Source organism: Morchella importuna (assembly GCF_003444635.1).
Source record: "Morchella importuna strain M04M26 chromosome Unknown Morimp01GS039, whole genome shotgun sequence".
NCBI classification, from domain to species: domain Eukaryota; kingdom Fungi; phylum Ascomycota; class Pezizomycetes; order Pezizales; family Morchellaceae; genus Morchella; species Morchella importuna.
Window position 1 is genome coordinate 228,950 of NW_025763436.1, and position 21,307 is coordinate 250,256.

Genomic DNA, 21,307 nt, shown 5'->3' on the forward strand with positions numbered 1-21,307 from the left:
ACTCCACCCACTCCAACTCGACCTCTCAGAAAATAATAGAATTTTTTTTAGGTTTAGTTTAGAGTTTTTTGGTTAGAAGAAAAAATAATGAATAATAGCCGCATAAGAAACATAAGATTCAACGAAGATGCTCCCCACCCCTAGCTAGAGAAATAGATTGGGGGGGTGATTTCCTCGTCAGATCGTGCTATTTAGATATACAGATGAAGAAGCGAGGGGGAAAGAGGGGGGGGGGGGGGGTTTCCTTCCTTTAGATGGGGTAGATGGTGTGATGTGAGATAAGGTAGATGTGGGTAAGTAGATAGAGGATGATGATATAGTGAGTTAGATAGGTAGAGGTATAGGGGGGTATTAGAAGTAAAAGAGACCTCTAGATGCAGGCCTACTTATTGGGGACGACGACCGTTATTGCCGGGTCCCCGAGAGAATTACAATATCGCAAAAAAAAGTTTGAGAAAAAGTAAAAAAAGTAAAAAAGGGAAACGATGAGATGGTGAGGATTAAAGAAGCATCAAAATGAGCAGCAGAAAGAAGGAAGCAGCAGGAGAAGAAGAATAAGAATCGAGAAAGAGCAAAAATAAAAAAGAGGAAAGATTCAATTTCGTTCCTGGCCCATAGGCAGTAATAAAAAAAAAACGTCTTGCAATCTTTGGTTTTCTTCAGAAATTTCTGCTCAATAATGTTTTTTCCCCTCCATTATTCTCCCTCCACTCGCGCGCACGCCAATAACAATCTCCCAACCGTATGTCCCCCGCTCCCTTTCTGCCCCTTTAAAACCACCAAACCGTCGACTCCCCGATTTCCCATTTTCCAACTCCTTTTTTCTCTCCCAAAGCTATTTCAAATCCCGAAGGACATCCAAAGATGCGTCACTATCCGCCAAACTATTTAGTATATAAATGTAAGGAAATTTGAGGAGGGAAACGAAACAGGAAGAAAGAAAAGTGAAAAGAAAAAAAAGGGAAGAAAATGAAAATGAAATATACGCTCAAATGATAGATAAGTTATAAAAAAAGAACAACACTGAATATGCAAATGCCCATACAACACAGCTGCAGATGCGAAGAAAATAAACCAACAACAATAGCAGAATGCGTCAAAAACGACAAAGGAAATGACTTATAAAGCCCAAAAAGCGAAGATTTAAAAAAAAAATGGACAAAATAAACCGGCCCAGTGCCTTCCCTTTCCCTCCACCCCTTCCCCCTAATTTGCCATATCCTTAATTATTTTTCAATTTATGCCGAATGATGAGAACTTTTGCAATTTCGGAAACTTGGAAAGTGCGTTTTTTTGATAACGACGCTGATTTGAGAGATGAGAGAGTGAGAGGGATAGGGTTGTACGAGGTTGTATGAACGAAGAATAATTTTTTTAAAAAAAACGCAAGTTGATAACAGTTTAATATGAAAGCTCAAACATCAAAAAGACAACCGTCAAAAAAGAACAAGTTTCACTAATGGTATTGGGGGATCGAAGGCGTTACGTCCATCTGACTTGGCAGCACAAGGTCTTCGTCGACATAATATCCACCATTAGGTGACACAGGAGGAGTGATGTATCCTAAAGATGACTGGTTTTTGGGTTGAGGGGTCATGCAGTTTGAGTTTTGATCATGCTTCCTTTCTTCGATAGCAGCCTTGGTCGCCTCGTAAACCTCCTCGGATGGTGGCGTAGGAGGTCCACGCGTGTTCCTATCAACAGCGGCCCGACGGGCCATGAAGTCTTCCAGGATAGTTGATACGCATGCATATTCCGGGCTAGAGTACTTTCGGATGAGGATCTGGGAAGGTCGGTGAAGTTGTTGAGACAAGAGGACAACAACTGTGGTATCATATTTTCCAGCCCAATCCGAGTGACGAGGCATAGCCCGGCCAAGAATGTGGCGCGCAAGAGCCAGCGAAGACCTTGCCATGACGGATGGTCGGGTGCTAACAAAGTCCTTGTGGAAAAGCGCTATTTCCGAAAGATACCTGGCCATGCATTCCACCTCGGGATCGTAGTTGACCTCCTGCAGAACCATTTGCAGAAAACTATCCACAGTCGGGTGCCCAACAACCCAGTCCAACGTTTGAAGAACGTGCCACTCCATCTGGATGAACATGTCTTCGTCGTAAAGGTTGCAGCACATCGCCTTCAATTCCCTGATAGTCGGTACCCTGTCCTTCTTGTCACCATACTTAGCAGCAATGAGCATCGCTGCACATCCAACCAATTGGTAATGGCGCTTGTAAACAACTCGCTTCGAGCAGTACCTGTCCAAGAGGTTGACGGTAAGGAATAGTGTATCCGGTAACAGTTGGAACGCTGTGTGAGCTTCAATGAGAAAGTCTAAAAGGTAAGGTCGCATAAACCATTGGATCTCGGTCTGAATGTCGATGCTAGCAACATCTGGCAAGGTTTCGGACTGTATAAAACACGGGAGATAAGTTTAAGTTAGGGGGGTGTTGGCCCAAGGCCAGGAAGAACACATCCCGATATCGGGAAACGGGAAACCACTGACCTCCATGACCTCCATGTGGTCTAAAATATCTTCCTGGTACTCCTCGGAAACCATTCGGGACATCTCATCAGCAATCTCCATCTGAGTCTCGGCGTCGATACGGGCCTTCTCCTGTCTCTTCTTGCGGGCAGCATAGATTCCATCCCGTTCCGGTTCAGCCGACTCGACGAAGAAGGAATCACAGGTTGTGTGCCAGGCCATGATGAGTGATTATGATAAGGGGGTTGGGGGTGTGTTATGTGTATTAGAGAGTGGACGTCGAAAATTCGAAATATTCCGTAATGAGGGACTAAGCAAGGACTAAAAAAGGGTCGTTGCAAAAAAAAGAAAGAAAAAAAAGATTCGGAAGTATTTCAAAAGAACGACAAAAATGAGGGACAAGAAGGAAAAAAATGTCGAGGGTGACTAGAGAGTGACAGGATGACCGCTAGAAGTAGGGTGACTCTCTAACCAAGACTAATCTGGGAGGATAAGAATCGGATATTAAAGGTTTCTAGTGACGGGGGGTTACTGTGTAAGCAAGCTTGTCTACCAATGCCATTGATTGATTCGAGTGAGTGAGGGGGGGTGTGGTGGGAGGGAGGGAGGGAGGGAGGGAGGGAGGGAGGGAGAGGGACAGTGCATATTCACTGGATCCATACCTTTGGGAGAAACAAAGTAGTGGAGCAAGAAGGAATGCCTTTTGGGATACAGCGCGCGTCAGGAGGACCCGTGTGATAGATAACCCCTTACTCGAGAGAGAGAGAGAGAAATAAAAGAAAAGAAAAAAATCCCGTGGACCTGCGTTAAAAACAGACGAGAACAACCGACAATGCTCTGCAAGAATGGGTAATTTTGTAGATGCAGAGAAGTACCTGTCCTCACTCAGAAAAATAACGAGCTAACGTCTCTGAGGAAGCGAAGGTTGCCAGATGCGAACCTAACTTGATGGATCAGGGGTGGGTTGTGGTAGTGGATGTATGTGGGTGTGGGGGAGGTGGTGTGTGGAGGGAGGGAGATGTGGCAGAGCGCAAGGGCGAAGGACGGGGTGCCGAGAGATAGCAGGACTGGACTGGACTGGACAGGTCACGGGAATGACTATGCGAAAGCCGTCCTGTGTCTGAATAGCCTAGTTGAGAGGAGGTTCTCGAAGGCCCTGATGGGGGAGAATATGTCGGGAAGGGAGTTGAAAAGGAATGAGTGAGACGGTAGTGATATCGGAAAGAGCGTGGTAGTCTGTATGTCGATGCAACAACCAACAACCAAGGGGATAGGGGCTGGTTAGCAAGAACACAACAAGACTCTTGAAATACAGGGAAAAAAATGAATGAACAATGAACGAAAGAGTGGAAGCCCGAATGCGAAAGACAGACTGGCAGAGTTTATTCAGAGTGGAACATGAATGGGGAGGGTCTGTATTATTTGCAGACTGTTAAGGTGGGATTCTCAGCGCAGCGCAGCCCCAGGGGGTGAGAGGGGCGCGGCGGGCCCGTGGTACATACGGCTCCTGAATCGACAAGAGGAGGAGGGAAAGTGCCTCGGACCGGACATACGACCCAGAGGCACACATCATCCCAACAAGCCAACGCAGCTCGATCAACCACTGATAAATGGACCTCAAGAAATTCCCAAGAGTGTGGTTGGGTTGATAGATTGGTCACAACTGCGGCTTCACATAATCGCGATACTGCTGCTGAGGCTTGCCCAACCTGCTGTGGCCATCCATACATGACGAGATAGACCCAATTTCGTGCTTTGGGGAAGGGAGGGATATGAAGGATATTGAGCCACAAAAAAAATAAAAAAATAAAAAAATGACAAAACAACCAGATCATTCCAGAATACCCAGAAACAGCGGTATCCAATAAACCACACAACCAAACACAAGGAAACAAAAAGAAAAAGGAAAGAAGAAAAAGAAACAAAAAAGAAAATGGGGTTTCACTAACACTTTTTTTCTTGTCTTGTGTGTGATTAAATTGAAGTATTTTCCACCACCAGAAAAAAGTGACAGGTAAGTAGTAACCGTCGCTTTCAATCCACCCAAAACTGCATTCACAAACCCTCTGAACTATTCCAGGTCGAGCTTCACCAGCAGAACGACTGGGGTAGGGGGAGTAGCTGTTGTAATGTGCCCTTTTTTGTGCTGTATATGCGCAGATCACACCCCCGTATTATGCTATGCTATGCTATGCGTTAACCGGCGGAGGGAAAATAAAAGATTGATGAGCGAGAGAATGTCGACCCGGCCGGCTCGAACAACAAATTGGGTTCGAGGACACGAAGAGGAAATAATCCAGAAGGAGTGCCTGCCAGTGCGTCCAAATACTAGCTCTCCTTTTTACCCTCGTTCAATCGATTGGAAGAAATCTCCTGCCGGGCGGTGGGGGTGAAGACCCAGGGAAATATGGCGGGGGTGGAGGGAGGGGGAGGGAAAGAAAGAATGGCGAGATTTCTCGAGAGAAAGAAGAGAGAGATGGAGAAACACACACTGCACTTTGTAAAACGATGAAGGGAAAGGATTACTTTATTTAATCTATCCGCCGCTGAAGAAAGCTAGAAACTGCTTGCTTGCAAGCAACGGCGGCGGTAGCACCACTAGCTCTAGCGTTTCCGCGTAGAAGCAAGCTTACCCCAAGTTCATGATGTATTTGGTTTTTTTGAATAAAAAACCGACTACTTTACCGATCCAAGTTGTAGTGGGGGGATCTAGAGGGGTTATTCGACAGCTTGAGGTTGTTGTAGGTACTCACTCCACCTACCTCAGCCATGTCAGTCAATCAGTAAGTCAGTCATAAATCAATTGAATTAAGATCATCTCTCCATGAGGCATGCACAATTAGCAGAAGGGGTGTGGAGTGTGTGAATATGTATGAAGTAGCTACAGCTACATATAACTTTGCAACTGTTTCGCTTTCCCCAATTTCACAAAAAAAGGCAAGCTGAGCCCTCCTCTCTTTTTATGCGGAGGTGTAAAAGTCGACATGAACATGGACCAGGGGCCCCCCGGTTTGTGGAGATCCAATCAGCATTGGGGGGCAAAAAAAAGGATGTATGTCGTTACATGTTACCTACATCTACATCTCCTTCTCTACAATTCTACCATCTCTACATCTTCTACGACCTCTTCTACGACCTACCTAGCTGACTGAACCTCGTGCCAGCTAGGCCATATGCAAATCCAGTCATCCATCCCATCCAATAACCAGTAGGTATTCTCCGTTTCTCCCCTTGCTCCCTTTTCTCCTTTCCTTTTCTTTCCTTTCCCAGCGCCCCCCCCCCCCCCCCTCCTGCATCTCCAAATTGTGCATGCCGGGGTAGGATGGGTATGGGTATGTAAGTAGAAACTCTAGAAGTAGAGTAGGACACGCACGAAAACACGCGGGTTGATTCAAACACGGAGAAGCACAGCTATCTGGTTATTTTGGCAGCGCAGTTGAAGGTCGGTTCGGTTCAGGTTCGTTAAAAGCCCCCAAACAGGCCTTCTATCAGACAAACGGTTTTCCCAGGTCTTCATGGTCCTTAGACTAGCTAGACTGGTTCTTAGATTAGCTAGACTGCCTAGCTAGACTGCCTAGCTAGACTACGATACATACGAACCAAACCTGTATCTGCACAACCTCTTGGCTGACCTCTTCCCTCCCATGTCCCACCACATCCCTGCAGCACTCTACCTTCCCTCATGCACGCAGGTCTGTACCTACCTTGGCCTCCTCTACCTACCACTCACTCGAATCTACGGCTGCCACTCTGAGGCGGTACATACGGTGGCTCAACCACCAAACGACTTATTGATTGGGTGGTGTGGTGCGCTGGCATCTAACTAAACTTAACTACCGGGACGGACATCACTCTCTCTCTTTCACTGGCGTCACACACAACCTACCATGCCTTCCATCTTTTCCTTCCTTCCTTCCTGGTCAGTCAAATTTCAGGCGCAGCGAGCGTAGCGTTCGGCGTCCTCCCCTTTCTCTACGTAGCGCTAACATTTTGTTTCCCCCGGCGGCGGCCCCTATATAGACGTCATTTCACCTCTGCTCTGGTTGGAGAAGTGAGGCACGCCAAGAGCGAGAACTAGAGAGATTGGCGCCACAGCACTAGCCACATATATTATAGCAGAGAAGAACAGAAGACGCTTTGGCCCTTGGGTTGGTTGTCTAAGGCTGTTTACATGCTGTTTCAAAAAGCGGTGATCCATATCATATCACCCTCCTCTATCTTACCATTCCAGCTAGCTATAGCTAGCCACACACCAAGAGAGCACAAAGGCCCGTAGAGAGGGTGGACAGGGCGGCTACGGAAGACACTGGTAGGGCATTAAGCGATTTGACAAGACAGACACCGACACAGACATAGACAGGAGGATCCGCGATACAGACAGTGGGTACCATTGCGTAGAGACAGAGATGAGGCAGGTACGCGCGCTCACCACCCATCCACCCCCGGGTGATGGGTGTGATCGATGTAGAGTAGCAGTAGAGGTGAGGTGAGGCAGGTAGGTATGTTATGCAGCAGCAATCAATTGCAATCACACACATTCCTTTCCTTTATTTTTTTTTTGAGGATAATAATAACATCTCTACTTAAGTACCTATTGTGAATACGACTGACACTCCCCGTAGCTCCAGGGGTGAAGGGGTTTGAGTTGGAGTGATCTACTAGCTAGGGGAGTGACAGTGTAGGTAGAGGCCGGGCGTGAGTGAGTGTTTAAAACCGCCAAAACGCCCAACGTATCAGAAATAGTTCAATTGTTTATCACTTCCAAGCAACCCAAGCAATCTAAGCAAGAAGGAAAAGGAAAAGAAAAAAAACATCATCCCATCCCATCAGTTCCAAACAGCTGCAGAACTCTTTTTTAAACCTCTCCTGCATATACATATTCGCACCCCATCCATCCATCCATCGCCGACCTGGGCCCAATCGGTGTCCACGTATATATCGTCATCCTTCCTGCAATGCAACGATCTACTCTACCTTTGCTTCCCTACATCCTGACCTACCTGCCTTGTATGTACCCTACTCTAGCTCTGGGGCGAGTACTATCATCATCAAACTGCGACGCGATGACTGGACGCGTCCCCGTGGCCGTGGTGGTGGCCGTGGTGGTGGTGTTGTTTATTTGTTTACTGGCTGGGGTAAGGGTAATGATAATGATAAACGTAAGGGCTTGCAGCGCACGTGCACGCGCGTTCTGTTCTCGCCCCTCCTCCCCGCGTTGGTGGGTGGGTATCGTGCCCGCCGATGCCAAGAGAGGGAGGGGGCGGGGAATCTTTAAAGACACATCCCTCCCCCTCTTCTCCCAGGCTGTGGAGATGCGGCCGGCTTGGGCGTGGGAGTCATAGCTGTAGACTCAGAGTCAGGATCAGAATCAGAATCTTCACGTAGGGTAGAGGGCTATGGCCTTCTTCTTCTATGTGCACTGGCCGGGTGAAGTAAATGTCACTGTAGTGTAACCCAGGTTTGTAGCTATTCTACAACTTCTACCTGACCTGTTGTTTCCCATGCGGCTGCCTAGCCCTACCAATTCCCAGCTACCTACCTACATACCCTCACCGGGCCAACAGAAAAACAAAAACAAAAAACGAGAAAAAAAATATTTCCATGGAAGAGCTGCTGACTGTTTCCCTCCAAACCCAACTATCCAATTACCAAATTACCCAATACCTAATCCAAGAGCCCAAAAACCGCAGATAGACGTCATGACTCACGGATCGCCATCAATCCTCCTCCTCCATGATCTGCATCTTTTTCTTTCCTTTGCATGCAGCCCATGTCCAAATCTACATTACATTACACATTGCAGATGCCCGCAAGTCGCACGCGCTCACGCGCTCGCGCGCGGGAAACATCGCTGGATGGTTTTGAAACGGGACTACATACACAAGATACAGCAGGGAGAGACGTGACATCGCGGACGGGCGTGTCTGGTTGGTAGCTAGCCGGGCCCGGTTCGGCCGGGGGTGGAAGGTGATGGGATGGGCTGGTTACGTATACGGGGTGCTGTTGAGGCATGTGATGGCTAGATAGAAAGATAGAGAGATAGAGATAGAAATAGAGCTGAGGTGTGAGCTGTGAGCGGTAGATCTAGACTGGAGTTGTCGGCCTTAAGCTTAGGCTTAGCTAGCTACAACATAAGCTTTTGCAGCAAAGTACGATTAGTAGCGATAGTCTGTAAAGTACTATACAATAAGCCGCCACCTCGGCAGCTCTGGACAGGGCTGGCTTTAATTGGAGCATCACTCGTCGGCGCAGCAGGCAGCGTCGGCCAGTGTGGTGGCTGGTGGAGTGTATATGTAATGCCGCAGCACTGGCCATATCCGCAGCCATATCCGCCCCGACGCGGGCTGGAGGGGTTGTTCTCTAACTGACAGATGACCCTATTGAAGGCAAATAGGACGAGTCTCAAAGCTTCAATTGTCATCGATGTCTAAAGATAAAACAAGCTATTCTACTAGAGCCCTGATAGGACACCGTTTCTCGTGACAGCTCGCTATTGGACACCACGACCTTACGCCTGAAAGATACGTTATCAATAAGTCTAACCGAGTGAATGTAAAATGTAGCTAGCTAAATATACGTAGCCACACACCTAAGCCCTCCCAATAACCAAAAACCCAAGACCCAACCCGCACGCCGGCACGTAGAAACACCGAGTGACAGCCCATGACTCCAACACCTCCAAGCACCACCCCGACCACCACCCACCAAGCGCCATTAAGCTCCTGCACCCCCATAGCCAGGTCGTGTATGCTACATGCATCATCCAGGTATCACACCCCCCACAAGTGCACAAACAAAAAACAAAAAAAACACTTGCGCCAAAAAAACTGCATCTCCAATCACAGACCATCACTCGGTCCACGCCATCCCCGTCCAGATCCCAACTGGGTTACCAGTAACGGTGACGGTGCGGTGTGAATGGCGCGTTAGCCGGCACCTATGTTTTAAGATGGCATGGCGTAATGCGTCGTATTCAGTCCATTCCTTCATTGGCATGGGTATGAGTATGGGTATGGATATGGCAGCTGGGCCCGGGCATGGGGGGGCGTGTGATCGGTGCTCATCGGTATCTACTGGGTATTGGCTTGGGGAATGGGTGGTGGTGGAAGCGGCGGGATTGGACGGCGTGCGGCGGGTAGAGTGGAGGTGGTGTAATTAAACATTATGCGGGATATCTCACTCACATGGACGCCGCTCACTCATGGAATGGGTGGCATGAACGGATGTAATGGGATGGAATAGTGGTCTTGGCCCTTTGGATTGTTGGAGCCGGTTTTTGGCTTTACTCAGGTTTGGTGATTAAACATTCGGAATGAGGGGAGTGGAGGAGAGAGGAAGAGGAGGGGAGATTTGATATCAGGTCGGTCTGGGACTAAATCACCAGCGGCACCACTACTACTGCCAGTACCACCACCACATCGATATCATCATCATCATTATCATCATCTCACTGCCACACCTCCGCCGCCCAGCACGATATTGTCATGATGAGGTAGCCCACCCACCAAACCAAACCCGCAGCCAGCTGAACCGCCCCCGAATCTCCCATCGCAGAATACCGCGCAACTAGATTTGATATCAAGCCCCTCATAGGCCGACCATAGGGGACAGAGATAGAAAACAAAGCTTGCGGCCCATGCACGCCAGTCCCGATGGCTATATCGGCCAGCTGACTCTTGACAGTCCGCTGCTCTGCCCCAATCCGAATCATCGTGATCATTGTGATCATTACCCTCCAGTTGAAATCCCGCCCAAATCATTACCCCAAACCCAACGGGCGCGCATCTGGACGCGCGCGCCCCAGGGACGGGAGGCCCGCTCGCTCGCTTGTCTCCAGTATCCCGTTGATTCTCCCCCTGTGGTTGTGATGGTCGTGGTTGTGGAAGAGGGTGAGTGGGAGAGAGAGAGAGGGAAGGAGATTTGATTGATTATACGTGTCTCCAATAGCTGGGTCCGCGAATCACAAACACACTATGAATAGCTAGCTAAGTAAACGTAACCCTATCAACGTAAAAATAGGTAAAGACGACGACGTCTGTTCGGAAGCATAGTTAGTAGTGAGTGTTGCAAATTGTAGAAAGTTAGGATATCTTTCTCAATTAGAGTATGCCCGGCCGGGGGTCCCTGCAGCGATTATTAGTTATTAGTTATTCCGGCCCACCCCCGGGCTCCGTGCGTGAGGTGCGGCCTCGGATATGTTCGGAGAGAAGGCATGGGGGGTGGGAGCTTGCCGTAGGGCCGATGGTATGTTTTTTTTCCTTTATGGTTCGTTGATTCCTTTCTTAATCCTGATTGTTATTTTTTTCTTTCTTTCTTTCCCTCAACCACCGTTGCAATTGTTATTCTTATTCGTCTTCGCTGCTCACTCGTCAACCAGAATCGCAATGCTGCAACGGTACGGTTGGTGTTTTGCTTTTTTGCACTTTGCGCTTTTTTTCTTTTTTGCATTGCAGTTGTCGGAGGGGACCCTGACAGACTGACTGTGTGTGCCCTGCGCAATATCTAACGTTCTCCCAAGACTTTTTGTTCTCAGGAAAAAAAGCTTGTCATGACCTTCAATTAAGCTTGCCATAATTAGCCTCAATACCTACTTCCCATGGCCGCGCCGCGCCGCGACAGCATTGTCGACCTTCCAGAAAGAAAGGAAGAAAGGAGAAATAGTTCGTCACAAGCAACAGCCGGCGAAATCAGCCAGACAATGGTTTGTTTTTTTGCTCGTGGGGGAGGAAAGGATAATGCATGTTGCACGAATGCACGATACACAAAGAACACAGCATATTCCTTGGCGACGACGACTACGACGACGACGAGGAGTGTGGGAATGAGGAGAAGGAGGAGGAAGGAGGGCTGGAGGAGCTTGGCAGCGTTGGTATGGATGGTACTTATTCGACGCTGCCCCTTCCTTGGGCGTGAGCGAAGGAAGTGTTCGCTCGTGTCGTGATGCTAGCTGGTACGTATCCATCCCTCTTCTACGAGCTCGACTTGAAGGTTTGCTGACGGATGCTCGTCGATAGAGTTACTCCCTGATCTTCCCAGCTATCCACACAGCTACCCAGCTAGCTAGAAGACAGATGTACTCCGGCGCGCAATGGAGCGAAGGAGGATCTTTCCACATCGAGCGTTCCACTCCCTCGCTCCCTCCCCCGGCCGACCAGACGAAATTCGAAACCTCTTTCACTGCACTGGGTATATCGGCACCCAAGGCAATAGAGTAACCACCTCTCTTCTACTCTACCCATCCATTCCTCCCTCCCTGCAGCACAGGCACATGGCCAGCTAGGGTGTGATTTTTTTCTTACACCACCCCCCCCCCCCCCCAACCCGTTTCGATATGTTGTTCTAGACGAACGACCGAACCGACTGGTTAGGGCAGGTTGAAGGAGTTCAGCCGTTTTTTGCCAATTGTCAAACATGCATGGAAGGAATGGAATAGAATGGCTGGCTGGTTTTCCACCGATCAGTGATCGCGCGAGCTAGCTAGCTAGAGCAGTAGCTGTCTTACCTACCTGGACTACATGTAGCTAATGCATGTTTGGGAACGTTGGGTGAGACATGCTCACCGCGCACTCCCGGCCGCGACTACCTCTTCCCTTTGGGAGGGAAAAATGTTTTGAGTGTTTTACGGCAGAGGAAGATGTCATGTGGAAAGAATTGATGATTTCATGGATTCAATTATGGAGTCTTCTTTTTTTTCCCCAGATACATGATATCTCATCATTGGGGGGTTAAAGGAGGGATTTTTTTCGAATTATCGATATTCCCGCCCGCCCCGATACGTACAACTTCATTACAAAAAAAGGGTAGTTCTTGCTGAAGGAGGAGGAGGGAAACGTTGGTATTAAGGATTCGCTCGCTTTCTAGACGGAAACGGTAAACGAAAACGTACTGGGGAATGTGGAGGAAGAGGGCAATAAAATCCATCATGATACAGGACCGACGACCAACGACCACATCTAATCATCTATCACCACGACGACCTCCCACCACTACCAACACCTTCAATAACAGAGGTTTTTTTTTTTAGAGTGAAAAAAAAATTGCTTCGTTCGCAGCATCGCATGCATTAAAGAGGAAAAAAATATAAATAAAATAAAAAATCAATTGCAACCTCCCAACCATCTCAAACAGTGTGGAAAATGGCGAAAAAACATTTCATGGGCAACTAGAGCGGTATGTTGGAGTTTAATCGCTCTTGGAAGCCCTCCTCTCGGCCTTGACCTTCTCGCTCCAGGGGAAGTGGACGACCTAGTTACCATTAGCAATTGGAATCGCGGCGGAACGAGGATCGATGGGAGGTACTTACAGGGATGGTGAAGAAGCTGTTTGAGGTCTCGGCGATACCGGCAAGTGCGTTCCACCAGGCAATGAAGGCGGTGATCAGACCGAAGACACCAGCGACCTTGTTGATGGTGACATTGATACCGCCATCGACAGTGGCGAAGTGTGCGACGGCTAGGAGCAGGAAGGTGATGTCGAGGAAGAAGAACAAGCTGAAGAAGGCGAGGGTCGACTTGAGGGTGCAGAAGAGGAGGATCGTTGTAAACACCCACCAGCTATAAGAAATAATTAGCGGGGGGCCCTTTCAATCAATCACCTATTACTATTTTCAAAGCTACTTACGCGATGAGATAGAAACCCAGGGCAGACATGAGTGCTTCCGGATCTTCCTCATATGCAGCCGTAATCCCGAAGCTGCCGGTTTGGATCATCGCAAAACTGAGCCAGAATCCTCCGTACGAAGACAACGCAGTAGCTCCGAAAGTGTCTAAAAAAAACACTGAGTCAGTCTCTTTCAATTCTCTTTCCCAATTGGACCCCCCTATATCGCAAGCGAGACAAGCGGACAGGGTCATTCCCGCAGCAACACACAAAAAAGTTGATTTCTAATCATTTACTTACTTCCGACAGCCATTTCCCACATTCCCGCAAGCAACTGGACCAACCCTCCGTAGGCGTACGCCATCCCGACGACGATGTTGGGCGTGCTCACGCCCCTGGCATTCGCATTGATGAGCGACAGCACAAAGGTTGTCAGCGCAAAGGCGCACAATCCCAGCGGCGCCGGGTTGGCGAACTTGCGGAAGCTGGGCTGGTACGGGCCGGGCTGGAAGGCACCTCCAAAGGCGGGCATCATGACTCCCTCCTTTGTTGCGAGGGAGCTGCCGCCCTCCTGGGTGTGGTTGAAGCCGTTGTTGTGGTGGCGCACGCCGTACTCGAGGTCGCTCGATTGCTTGTAGCCCGCATCGTGGACAGCGTCTTCTTTGGCGGCCGACATGGTGATGATGTGCTGTTGTGAGGAGGAGGTCGTGAGGTGAGGTCGTGAAGGGGGGAGGTGATCAGGTCGTCGGGATTGATTGAGGAGGCGGATGATGGGGAAAGGAAAGAAGGGAAGAAGATCAATGGTCGTGGGGTAGGGCCGTGATATATATATTACCCACTCACTACCCTTTTTTCCAGGTTTCAAATCCCAACACACCCTACCACCACCATCTGCACCCCCCTCCATCCTCACCCGCTCCCCAGCCAACGAAATAAACAAAAATTAGGGGCAGCATTAGCGTCCCGTCCGTCCGTGTGGAGTAGAATAATGCGGAGATAGTGATTAGCACTACTTTTCTACCCTTTCCTTTGCCGCCATCTCCAGATTCGGGATATGCTCCAGAAATTCGCTAGTTAACTAGCTCCCAATCTAGAGCAAAATCCCAACTAGCTGCATATCACACAACCCACTTCTTTCCCCCGGGGGGGGGGGGAGGTTGCTACCTACTAACTTTTTTTTACCAAAAAGCATTTTTTTCCCCTCGTCCGGCTGGGGGCGGGGGGGGGGGTGGAATACGTGCTAGATGTCAGAGCGTATTTGGCTGGGGGAGATCGAAAAATAGTATTGGGGGAGGGGGGTGGAATTGGGGGAGGGGGGGAAGAGTAATTAGAGTAATTACTCTTCCTTTTTACTCTCCTACATACCTTCTCCCTACCTACATAACATACCTACCTAAAGGTACGGTACTCTAATTCTAGATATGTGGTGTATGCTGTTCATAGGTTATGTGAGGTATCGTCCGGAATTATCGGCATCGCCCAAACTGGGGTTGCGTCATGGGTTGTTGGTTGGCTGGTACAACCCTGCGGGACTACTAATTAGTAATGAGCGAGAGAGAGAACCCCAAAAAATGCTTTTTTGGAGGGGGGTAGCCTGGGCACATATCAGTGAGAAAGCTTGTATTGTAGTGACCCATCAGCCACACTACGCCAAAAATGTGGTTTTCGTGCCGTACAGGGCTAGTGGTGGTTTTCGAGCAATGATCTGATCTCCATGAAACTCTCACCATGGCCTGTTTTTTTTCGCAAGCACCCACAGGCTCCGCACAGCCGGAGAAGCGTTCAGTAATAGGAAAAGGGTATAACTGTACCCCGCAAAAAAATAAAAAACAAAAAAACTTTATCTAAGACTTCATTCAAATCATGGGGAAAAAGTGGACAGACACCGGGGAAACCAGGACCAGACGGGGAACACTGGGTAGCTAGGGGTTTCCCCAGAATCTCGCACGCGCGGATCGAAGTGCAAACTGGTTGTGGGGAAAGAGAAATCAGGTAGAGTACATTAGCTAGTTACTAGATCGTCGGTTGTTTTTCTTTCTTTTGGTTACTGGTTACTGGTACTACTGGTCACTCATTGGTTTCTTACCCTCACCCCTTGGGCCGAGGAGTGGGTGCACTGGCATGCTCGGGTTATCACTCGGATTTTTTTGTTTTTTTGTATGTGACGGTGAATTGTACGAGCGCAGGTATGTGCTTTCAATTACCCCAGGCTTAATTGATCAGAGCAATTGAGTAGAAGTATCGGGTAATTACAATTGCGATTGTTATTGCGTTTTTTACTCTGTTCGCATTGACATTTTTTTTTTTGGCGAGGTCGAAGTCGTACCTCGGTCGTCTTGGTCTGGATTTTCTGTCTGAAACAGGACGACGTTGTGGTCACTGCCTGCCTGTCATGGCGCATGTAATACCTACGAGCTACTACTACACGACAGGACAGGAACAGAACCCCCAATTCCTGCTGCTGTACTCGAAGCGTCGTAGGTACGTAACTGTTGCCTCCCTTACTGTCGCTTCTATAGTCGCCACCACCACCACCACCACCGTAGCTATTTTGTATCCATTAATTTTGTACTTTGAGGGAGCTGGCTGGGCCTAGGTAAGTAGGCGGTATGTGGTGGTGGTGGATCGTATTGCAGCGGTACCGATAGTATCTGCCGTCACCTTCGGCGCCCGGGGAAAAGTGTCTTCCGGAGAACACCGCACCTGCACCTGTCAGCTAGGGTAGGGTAGGGTGTAGCGTAGGGGACAGGTGAATTACCCGTTTTGAGATGCAGAGGGGCGGCGCGGTGGTGGGTATGGACCGAATGGTATGATGTTGGGAGGGATGCAGTGCTGGATTCTAGTATGGTATTTGGGAGTAGGGGAAGCTAGGGTAGGGTAGGTTATATCTCGATCTGGTACTGGACGTGGTTAATAGATAGAGTGCCTACTAGCTAAAAGCTGATATATTGCATGCCGCGATATTATATTGGAGATTGAATTATAATCGAGGTTGGATTACTCTTCATGTTTGACTCGTATGTACTCTACCTACTCTAATCTGCCTGCCTGCACATTGCACATTTTTGATGAAACCGAATGAAGAGTGTAGGTACGTGTGCAAATCTTATACTAAGCCCTCAACTCGGTAGCGTAAATAAGCCCTCCCTCCATCCATCCATCCATCCATCCAGTCCAATCCAATCCAGTCCAGTCCAGTCCATGATGGGAGTCTTAAATTTCGGAAAAAAAGAGATTTTTATTTTTATGTAGATATGGCATTTTACCCAGCCAGCGACCGTGCACTTGATTCGATTCGATTCGACCCTACACCTATCCTACCTATCAGAAACCTCGCCATCTAGATTGCCTTTTTCTACTCTAACTTCTCTTAATCCTTCCTTCCCAGCTCCTACTAACTTACCACCCCCCCGCACGGGTATTCCACTTACTCAGATCGGTTCAGTTTTCTGTTGAGTTGTTTTGAAACAAAACTAATCCCTCCTCTCCTGCACCTACTTATAAACAAACCTAGCTGACAATGCTACCCCTAACCCTAATATATCCTAGAGAGATGGCGTGCGGCTCGTTTTGAACCCCCTGTAAGCAGGCAGCGCAGTTTTTCCACCCCGCCATCCGGACCGTGCGTTTGGTAGGGTAGGGCGGTGGGTGGTGGTGGGAGTATTTAAATTCGGTTACTGCCGTCGAGACTTCGTCTGATGTTTGGAGGGCAGGTAGAAAGGCTTGGAGGGTGCATAAGGCTTGGAGTATGGATGTAGGCTGGGTAGCGTAGTTGGATGCGCGGTTCTGGAGTGCAATTGACTACAAACCTAACTAGGCTGGCTATGGTGACTGTGGGGATAAGAAGTGCTATGGGGCTTACTACTCTACATACAATTGAGCTCTATACTACTTTACTCTACGATACTTTTACCAAGAGCTCTCTACTCTATCTAACATGCATACCCAAACTCATGTCTCAGTCCCATCATTGACAGCACGCCCAGCCATTCAAGCAACCGCAACCAAGGTACGCCCGCCCACCACCACCCGGCCGCCCACTCTTGGTTCTTCAGTTCTTCAGGCCACCATACATACATATATAACACCAAGCACACCAAGCACACCAAGCACACCAAGCACACCAAGAACGCTAAAAAGGACAAAAAGAAAAGAAATGGGAGATAACGCCACCCACAGCGCCCGTCCGCCCCGCTCGTCCGATGAGATGGGTCCTTTTGTCCGTATGTAACGTTGGGCATTGGCAGGTACACGATCGAGCGGATCAATGGGCGACGGATAAGGCGAGAGGGGAGGAAAGATGGATGAGTGGAAGGAAGGAAATACTTAGTTCCGAAGCCGAGGCTTGGGTGAAGGACGATAATGGGCTGCCGAGGGGTTTGGCTGTGTGTGAGTGAGTGGTGGTGAGTGAGTGGTGAACGGTGGTGGTGGCACACTTATGGGTAGGGAAATAGGGCGAAATAGTGGGAGGGAAGGTATGGTGGGTAGGGCTTAATTGGGTGTTTAATTGCCAACTGGATCGTGGGGAATTCAAGATTTGAGTATGGATATCTTGCTAACGAATCAACTAGTTAACTAGCTAGACGGTGATCATGATAGTCACTGATCTGACTCTACTCTAAAGTACAGGTAGCGAAATCCCCAGATCTCACTATGGGGAAAAAAATACAGATAGAGCACTCTCTCTACTCTGCTTTAGAGTCATCTAAGCCATGATAGTCATTTCGTGGGGAAATGTGTTGATACTACTACTCTGCATACAGTATCTGGCCCGCGGGGAGGGGCGGATATACCGTGCGGGGCAATACGGGATCGTGGGGAAATAGAGTAGGCGAGCAGCGCTACATGTACTCTCACCGGGATAGATAGGGTGGGGTGGATAAGGTGGGCAGATATAAGTGAAACAGAGGGCCGTGAGAGACGTGCTTTGTTGTGCTCTATGTCTCTACCTGCTCACCGGTATCGTAGAGATAGAGATGGTGGTAGCTGTGTCTTGATGTCTTGTCTTGTGTTTGATCAGAATCGACAAGCACGTCGTCGGATACGGACGTGGGGATCGAAGGTGCTTGATCATGAATCCAACGTTAATTAACGTTAACGTTGTCTTGTCTTGTCCTTGGCTCCGAATGTACCTACTCGACATAAAAGGGCCATGTGAGAGCCATGAAACTGTCTTGCCTTACTTTACCATCTGAGGAAAGTAATTACCAGGCCCAACACCGCGGGGAAGACATTCTCCTCTACTAGTGCCAGGTCCTTAATTATGCGAGCGAGAGGCCATCCTGGCCCCTCCACTAGCTAGCTACTAAGTTCTATGTCCGTCTTTGGCGGTGATTAGCGGAAAAGTATAAATGAGTTGGCTGGCGACATTTTGCTCCCGGTCGGTCTTGGCTGCTAGGAGAGAGTGAGTGGGTGAGTGGGCGTGAAAGGAAAGGGGTATATGTATAGGGGGGTTGGTCTTGGGTTTCTCGGGCCTTCTGGCCTGGTCAGTCCTGGAAGATAACTGAGTGGTTGGGGGAACGGGTACCTGGTGGGTGCTTATTGGCTACTTGGGACTTTTGGGCCTTGGGGAGGGTTTGGTCATGGGGCTGTCACTCGGTTTTTGAGGTTTTACCCGGTGATTAAGAATGGGGGAGAGGAGGGAGGGAAGAGGAATTCGAAAGGGAGGTTGGCATTGGGGCACAGTGAGATGCAAGTACGTAAAGCAAATCTCTGTCTGAATCGAATCGAACCTTTTGTCTATTACTTTGTCTATCTGGTATGATCACAAAGTTCTTTCATTGCCATGCATGTCCACGGCGTTGGGGATCGAATTATCGGTGCTCTGATATATGAGAATCGGGATCCGATGTATCCTCATTGAATTGTGTTGATTCCAAATATCTCATGTGTCGCAGAGCTAGATGTGTTCTTGTTGAGGGTGTTATGCCGCGGAGTTTCGTTTCGGTATTTCCTCGTTTCCCCATCTTTGTAGCAATTCCCCTTTTTCATCCCCTTTTGCAAACCACAGTACCACTCTCACATCACTCACTCACCAATCACCCACTTACCCACTCAAAACCATTACCGCTATCATCACTTGCAAGGCTGTGTCAGCACATTTCACTTTTCCTGCCTCGCGATCATTACCACCCGCTGCGTGGCAACCCGGTAACCGACTGGCCGAAAACTTCACTCCCAAACTTCACTTCACTTCTACGATCGAGGCAACGGGAAGCGGGGCGGGCGGGAGGGAGGGAGGGAGGGAGGGAGGGACAGGGGCGAGACTAATTATGGGCAACGGCAAGGCGGGAGAGGGCGATGGGATAAGTGCAATTGCTGTTGCTAGGCTGAGGTGTTGGTTGGTTGTTCTATGGGTGTCACCACGTATTGCAATATTGTTACCATGTGCTAACTGGAGTTCAGATTGGAGTTTTATGTTACGGTTTTTAAGAGGATTAACCTCGTATTCAGATTCTATGGACGTATCGTACTCTATAAATGAAGAAGCATAAGATGAGATGAGATGAGAGCTGTTACTACATATTGCAATTGGAAACGATGCGATAGAGATAAAAAAGGATAAAAATATAGATTAAAAAAAGAACAAGGCAAGTACTCCTTTTCCTGATCAACTGAAGAAGAAGTAAACGCAAAAAAAAAGAATAAGTACGAAACTAAAGAGAAATGATCAAAAATACCGAAAAAACAAAAGCGCTAACATGAATCATCCAGGAATCATTAAAAAAAAACCTAACCCAAGAAGAAGAAAAAAGAAGCCAAGTCCAACCCACACTCAAAGTAAAAGAAAAAGAAAAAGAAAAAAAGAAACTCTAAAATACAATTAAAAAAAATACACCCCACTGATCCACCTCACCACAATCGCAAACTCCTACCCTAATTCTCGCTCGGCGGGCAAAAGCACAACCCAACATTATCACTATACCTCGACAACTCCCTGCACTCCTTGGTGTGCCTCTCATCATTCCCACTCTCAACACCCAACTTGACCGAATTCAAGCCCCTCGCCTGTCCGCCGGTGTTGTGCACCGTGACGTTGCCCCTGCTCACGCGCTCGTAGCCCTCCATGTTCTGTCTCGGGCCGCCGTGGGGGTTCCCGCCCTGTGGGCGGCCGGTATGTATGAACTCCTTCTTGCCATAGGGCGTCTGCGCAGTCACCTGCGGCGGACGGGTCGCGGAGGTGTGGGCGTGGTAGCTGCCGGCGGAGGAGCTACTAACCGTGCTGGAGAGGGAGGAGCAGCGGTCGGAGGTGCTGCTGCTGGGGAAGGTGCTGGAGGTGGCACTGTTGGGAGCAATAGAGGAAGCGGCGTAGGAGGTGGTGAGGGATTGGGTAATGACGACGGGGAGGGAAGGCATTGTGAGGTTTGGTTTGTGGGGTTTTGGTTTTGGTTTACTTGATGTTGGAGATTACTGACGGTGCAGGGGCAGACGTGCAGATAGCTAGCTAGTGTGAAGCTCTAGATGCAGGATGGTATGAAGAAGAGGAGATGGTGGTGAGAGTAGTAGCGGTGGTGGTGGTGACTAGTAGCTAATGCTGGCAGTGGCAGGGAAAGTAATGCCTAGTGCTGACGAGAGAATAGTAGCTGATATCAAAAAGGATGTCTTTGAAGTAGGGCGGTGGGAGGCTTTTAAGGCTTAAGAGGCTGCTGCTAGACTCAATGGGACTAAGTGGTAGTGGTGGTATGATCTTATTATATGCTTTTGGTGCTGATGCTGATGCTGATGCTGCTGAAGAGTCAGAGTGATAGTGGGTGAAGGCTTGTTTTTATCTCAATCCAAGCTTTTTACTGACTACGCCTCTTATATCATCCTCATCAGCAGCATCTGCCATGCTTTCTTTTCCCCTGAAGCACGGAGGAGGGGGGCTTAGTGGCCCATCTGGGCGGTGGGTGCGAATTTCTTCACGGGTGCGAAGGGGGGCCATGGTGGGGGGGGGGGGGGGAGTGAGTGAGCGTAATCGCACGAACACCTCCATTCAATGTCCAAATCCGGAGATGTACCAGAGCAACTCAGTTTGGAAACACCCATTTACGGCTGTGTCAATGTTCTCATAACGTCTGGTCTGTCATGTCTTGTCTGCCTGTATGTACCCATGCCGTGGTACGGTAGGTAGCTGCCAACCAGCCATAGGGCAGCCTTAACTTAACTCTGCTGGCTACCTCCCGCGCCCTAGCCCTTCCCATTCCCTTAATTATTCACATCATCACCACAGCCACAGCCACACAG

The 21,307-nt window shown here is 48.9% G+C and overlaps 5 protein-coding genes across 5 annotated transcripts; 1 reads left to right on the plus strand and 4 right to left on the minus strand.

Annotated features, from left to right (window-relative positions):
- Positions 1 to 1,456: 1,456 nt before the first annotated feature.
- On the minus strand, positions 1,457 to 2,704 carry LAJ45_09828 (uncharacterized protein; the record flags this gene model as incomplete). Its single annotated transcript, XM_046119367.1, has 2 exons — positions 1,457 to 2,407; positions 2,504 to 2,704. The coding sequence occupies 2 exons, from the start codon at positions 2,702 to 2,704 to the stop codon at positions 1,457 to 1,459; spliced, it is 1,152 nt and encodes a 383-aa protein (XP_045967442.1).
- A 245-nt stretch (positions 2,705 to 2,949) lies between these two features.
- LAJ45_09829 (uncharacterized protein) lies at positions 2,950 to 4,212 on the minus strand (the record flags this gene model as incomplete). Its single annotated transcript, XM_046119368.1, has 4 exons — positions 2,950 to 2,996; positions 3,145 to 3,182; positions 3,423 to 3,559; positions 3,985 to 4,212. The coding sequence occupies 4 exons, from the start codon at positions 4,210 to 4,212 to the stop codon at positions 2,950 to 2,952; spliced, it is 450 nt and encodes a 149-aa protein (XP_045967443.1).
- Positions 4,213 to 5,655: 1,443 nt separating this feature from the next.
- On the plus strand, positions 5,656 to 6,277 carry LAJ45_09830 (uncharacterized protein; the record flags this gene model as incomplete). Its single annotated transcript, XM_046119369.1, has 3 exons — positions 5,656 to 5,690; positions 5,894 to 5,939; positions 6,149 to 6,277. 3 exons carry the CDS (start codon positions 5,656 to 5,658, stop codon positions 6,275 to 6,277), a joined length of 210 nt encoding a protein of 69 aa, XP_045967444.1.
- Positions 6,278 to 12,664: 6,387 nt separating this feature from the next.
- Positions 12,665 to 13,757, minus strand: LAJ45_09831 (uncharacterized protein; the record flags this gene model as incomplete). Its single annotated transcript, XM_046119370.1, has 4 exons — positions 12,665 to 12,727; positions 12,786 to 13,035; positions 13,103 to 13,247; positions 13,382 to 13,757. 4 exons carry the CDS (start codon positions 13,755 to 13,757, stop codon positions 12,665 to 12,667), a joined length of 834 nt encoding a protein of 277 aa, XP_045967445.1.
- Positions 13,758 to 19,957: 6,200 nt separating this feature from the next.
- On the minus strand, positions 19,958 to 20,437 carry LAJ45_09832 (uncharacterized protein; the record flags this gene model as incomplete). The annotated part of the gene is made up of 1 exon (XM_046119371.1): positions 19,958 to 20,437. The coding sequence occupies one exon, from the start codon at positions 20,435 to 20,437 to the stop codon at positions 19,958 to 19,960; it is 480 nt and encodes a 159-aa protein (XP_045967446.1).
- Positions 20,438 to 21,307: the final 870 nt, after the last annotated feature.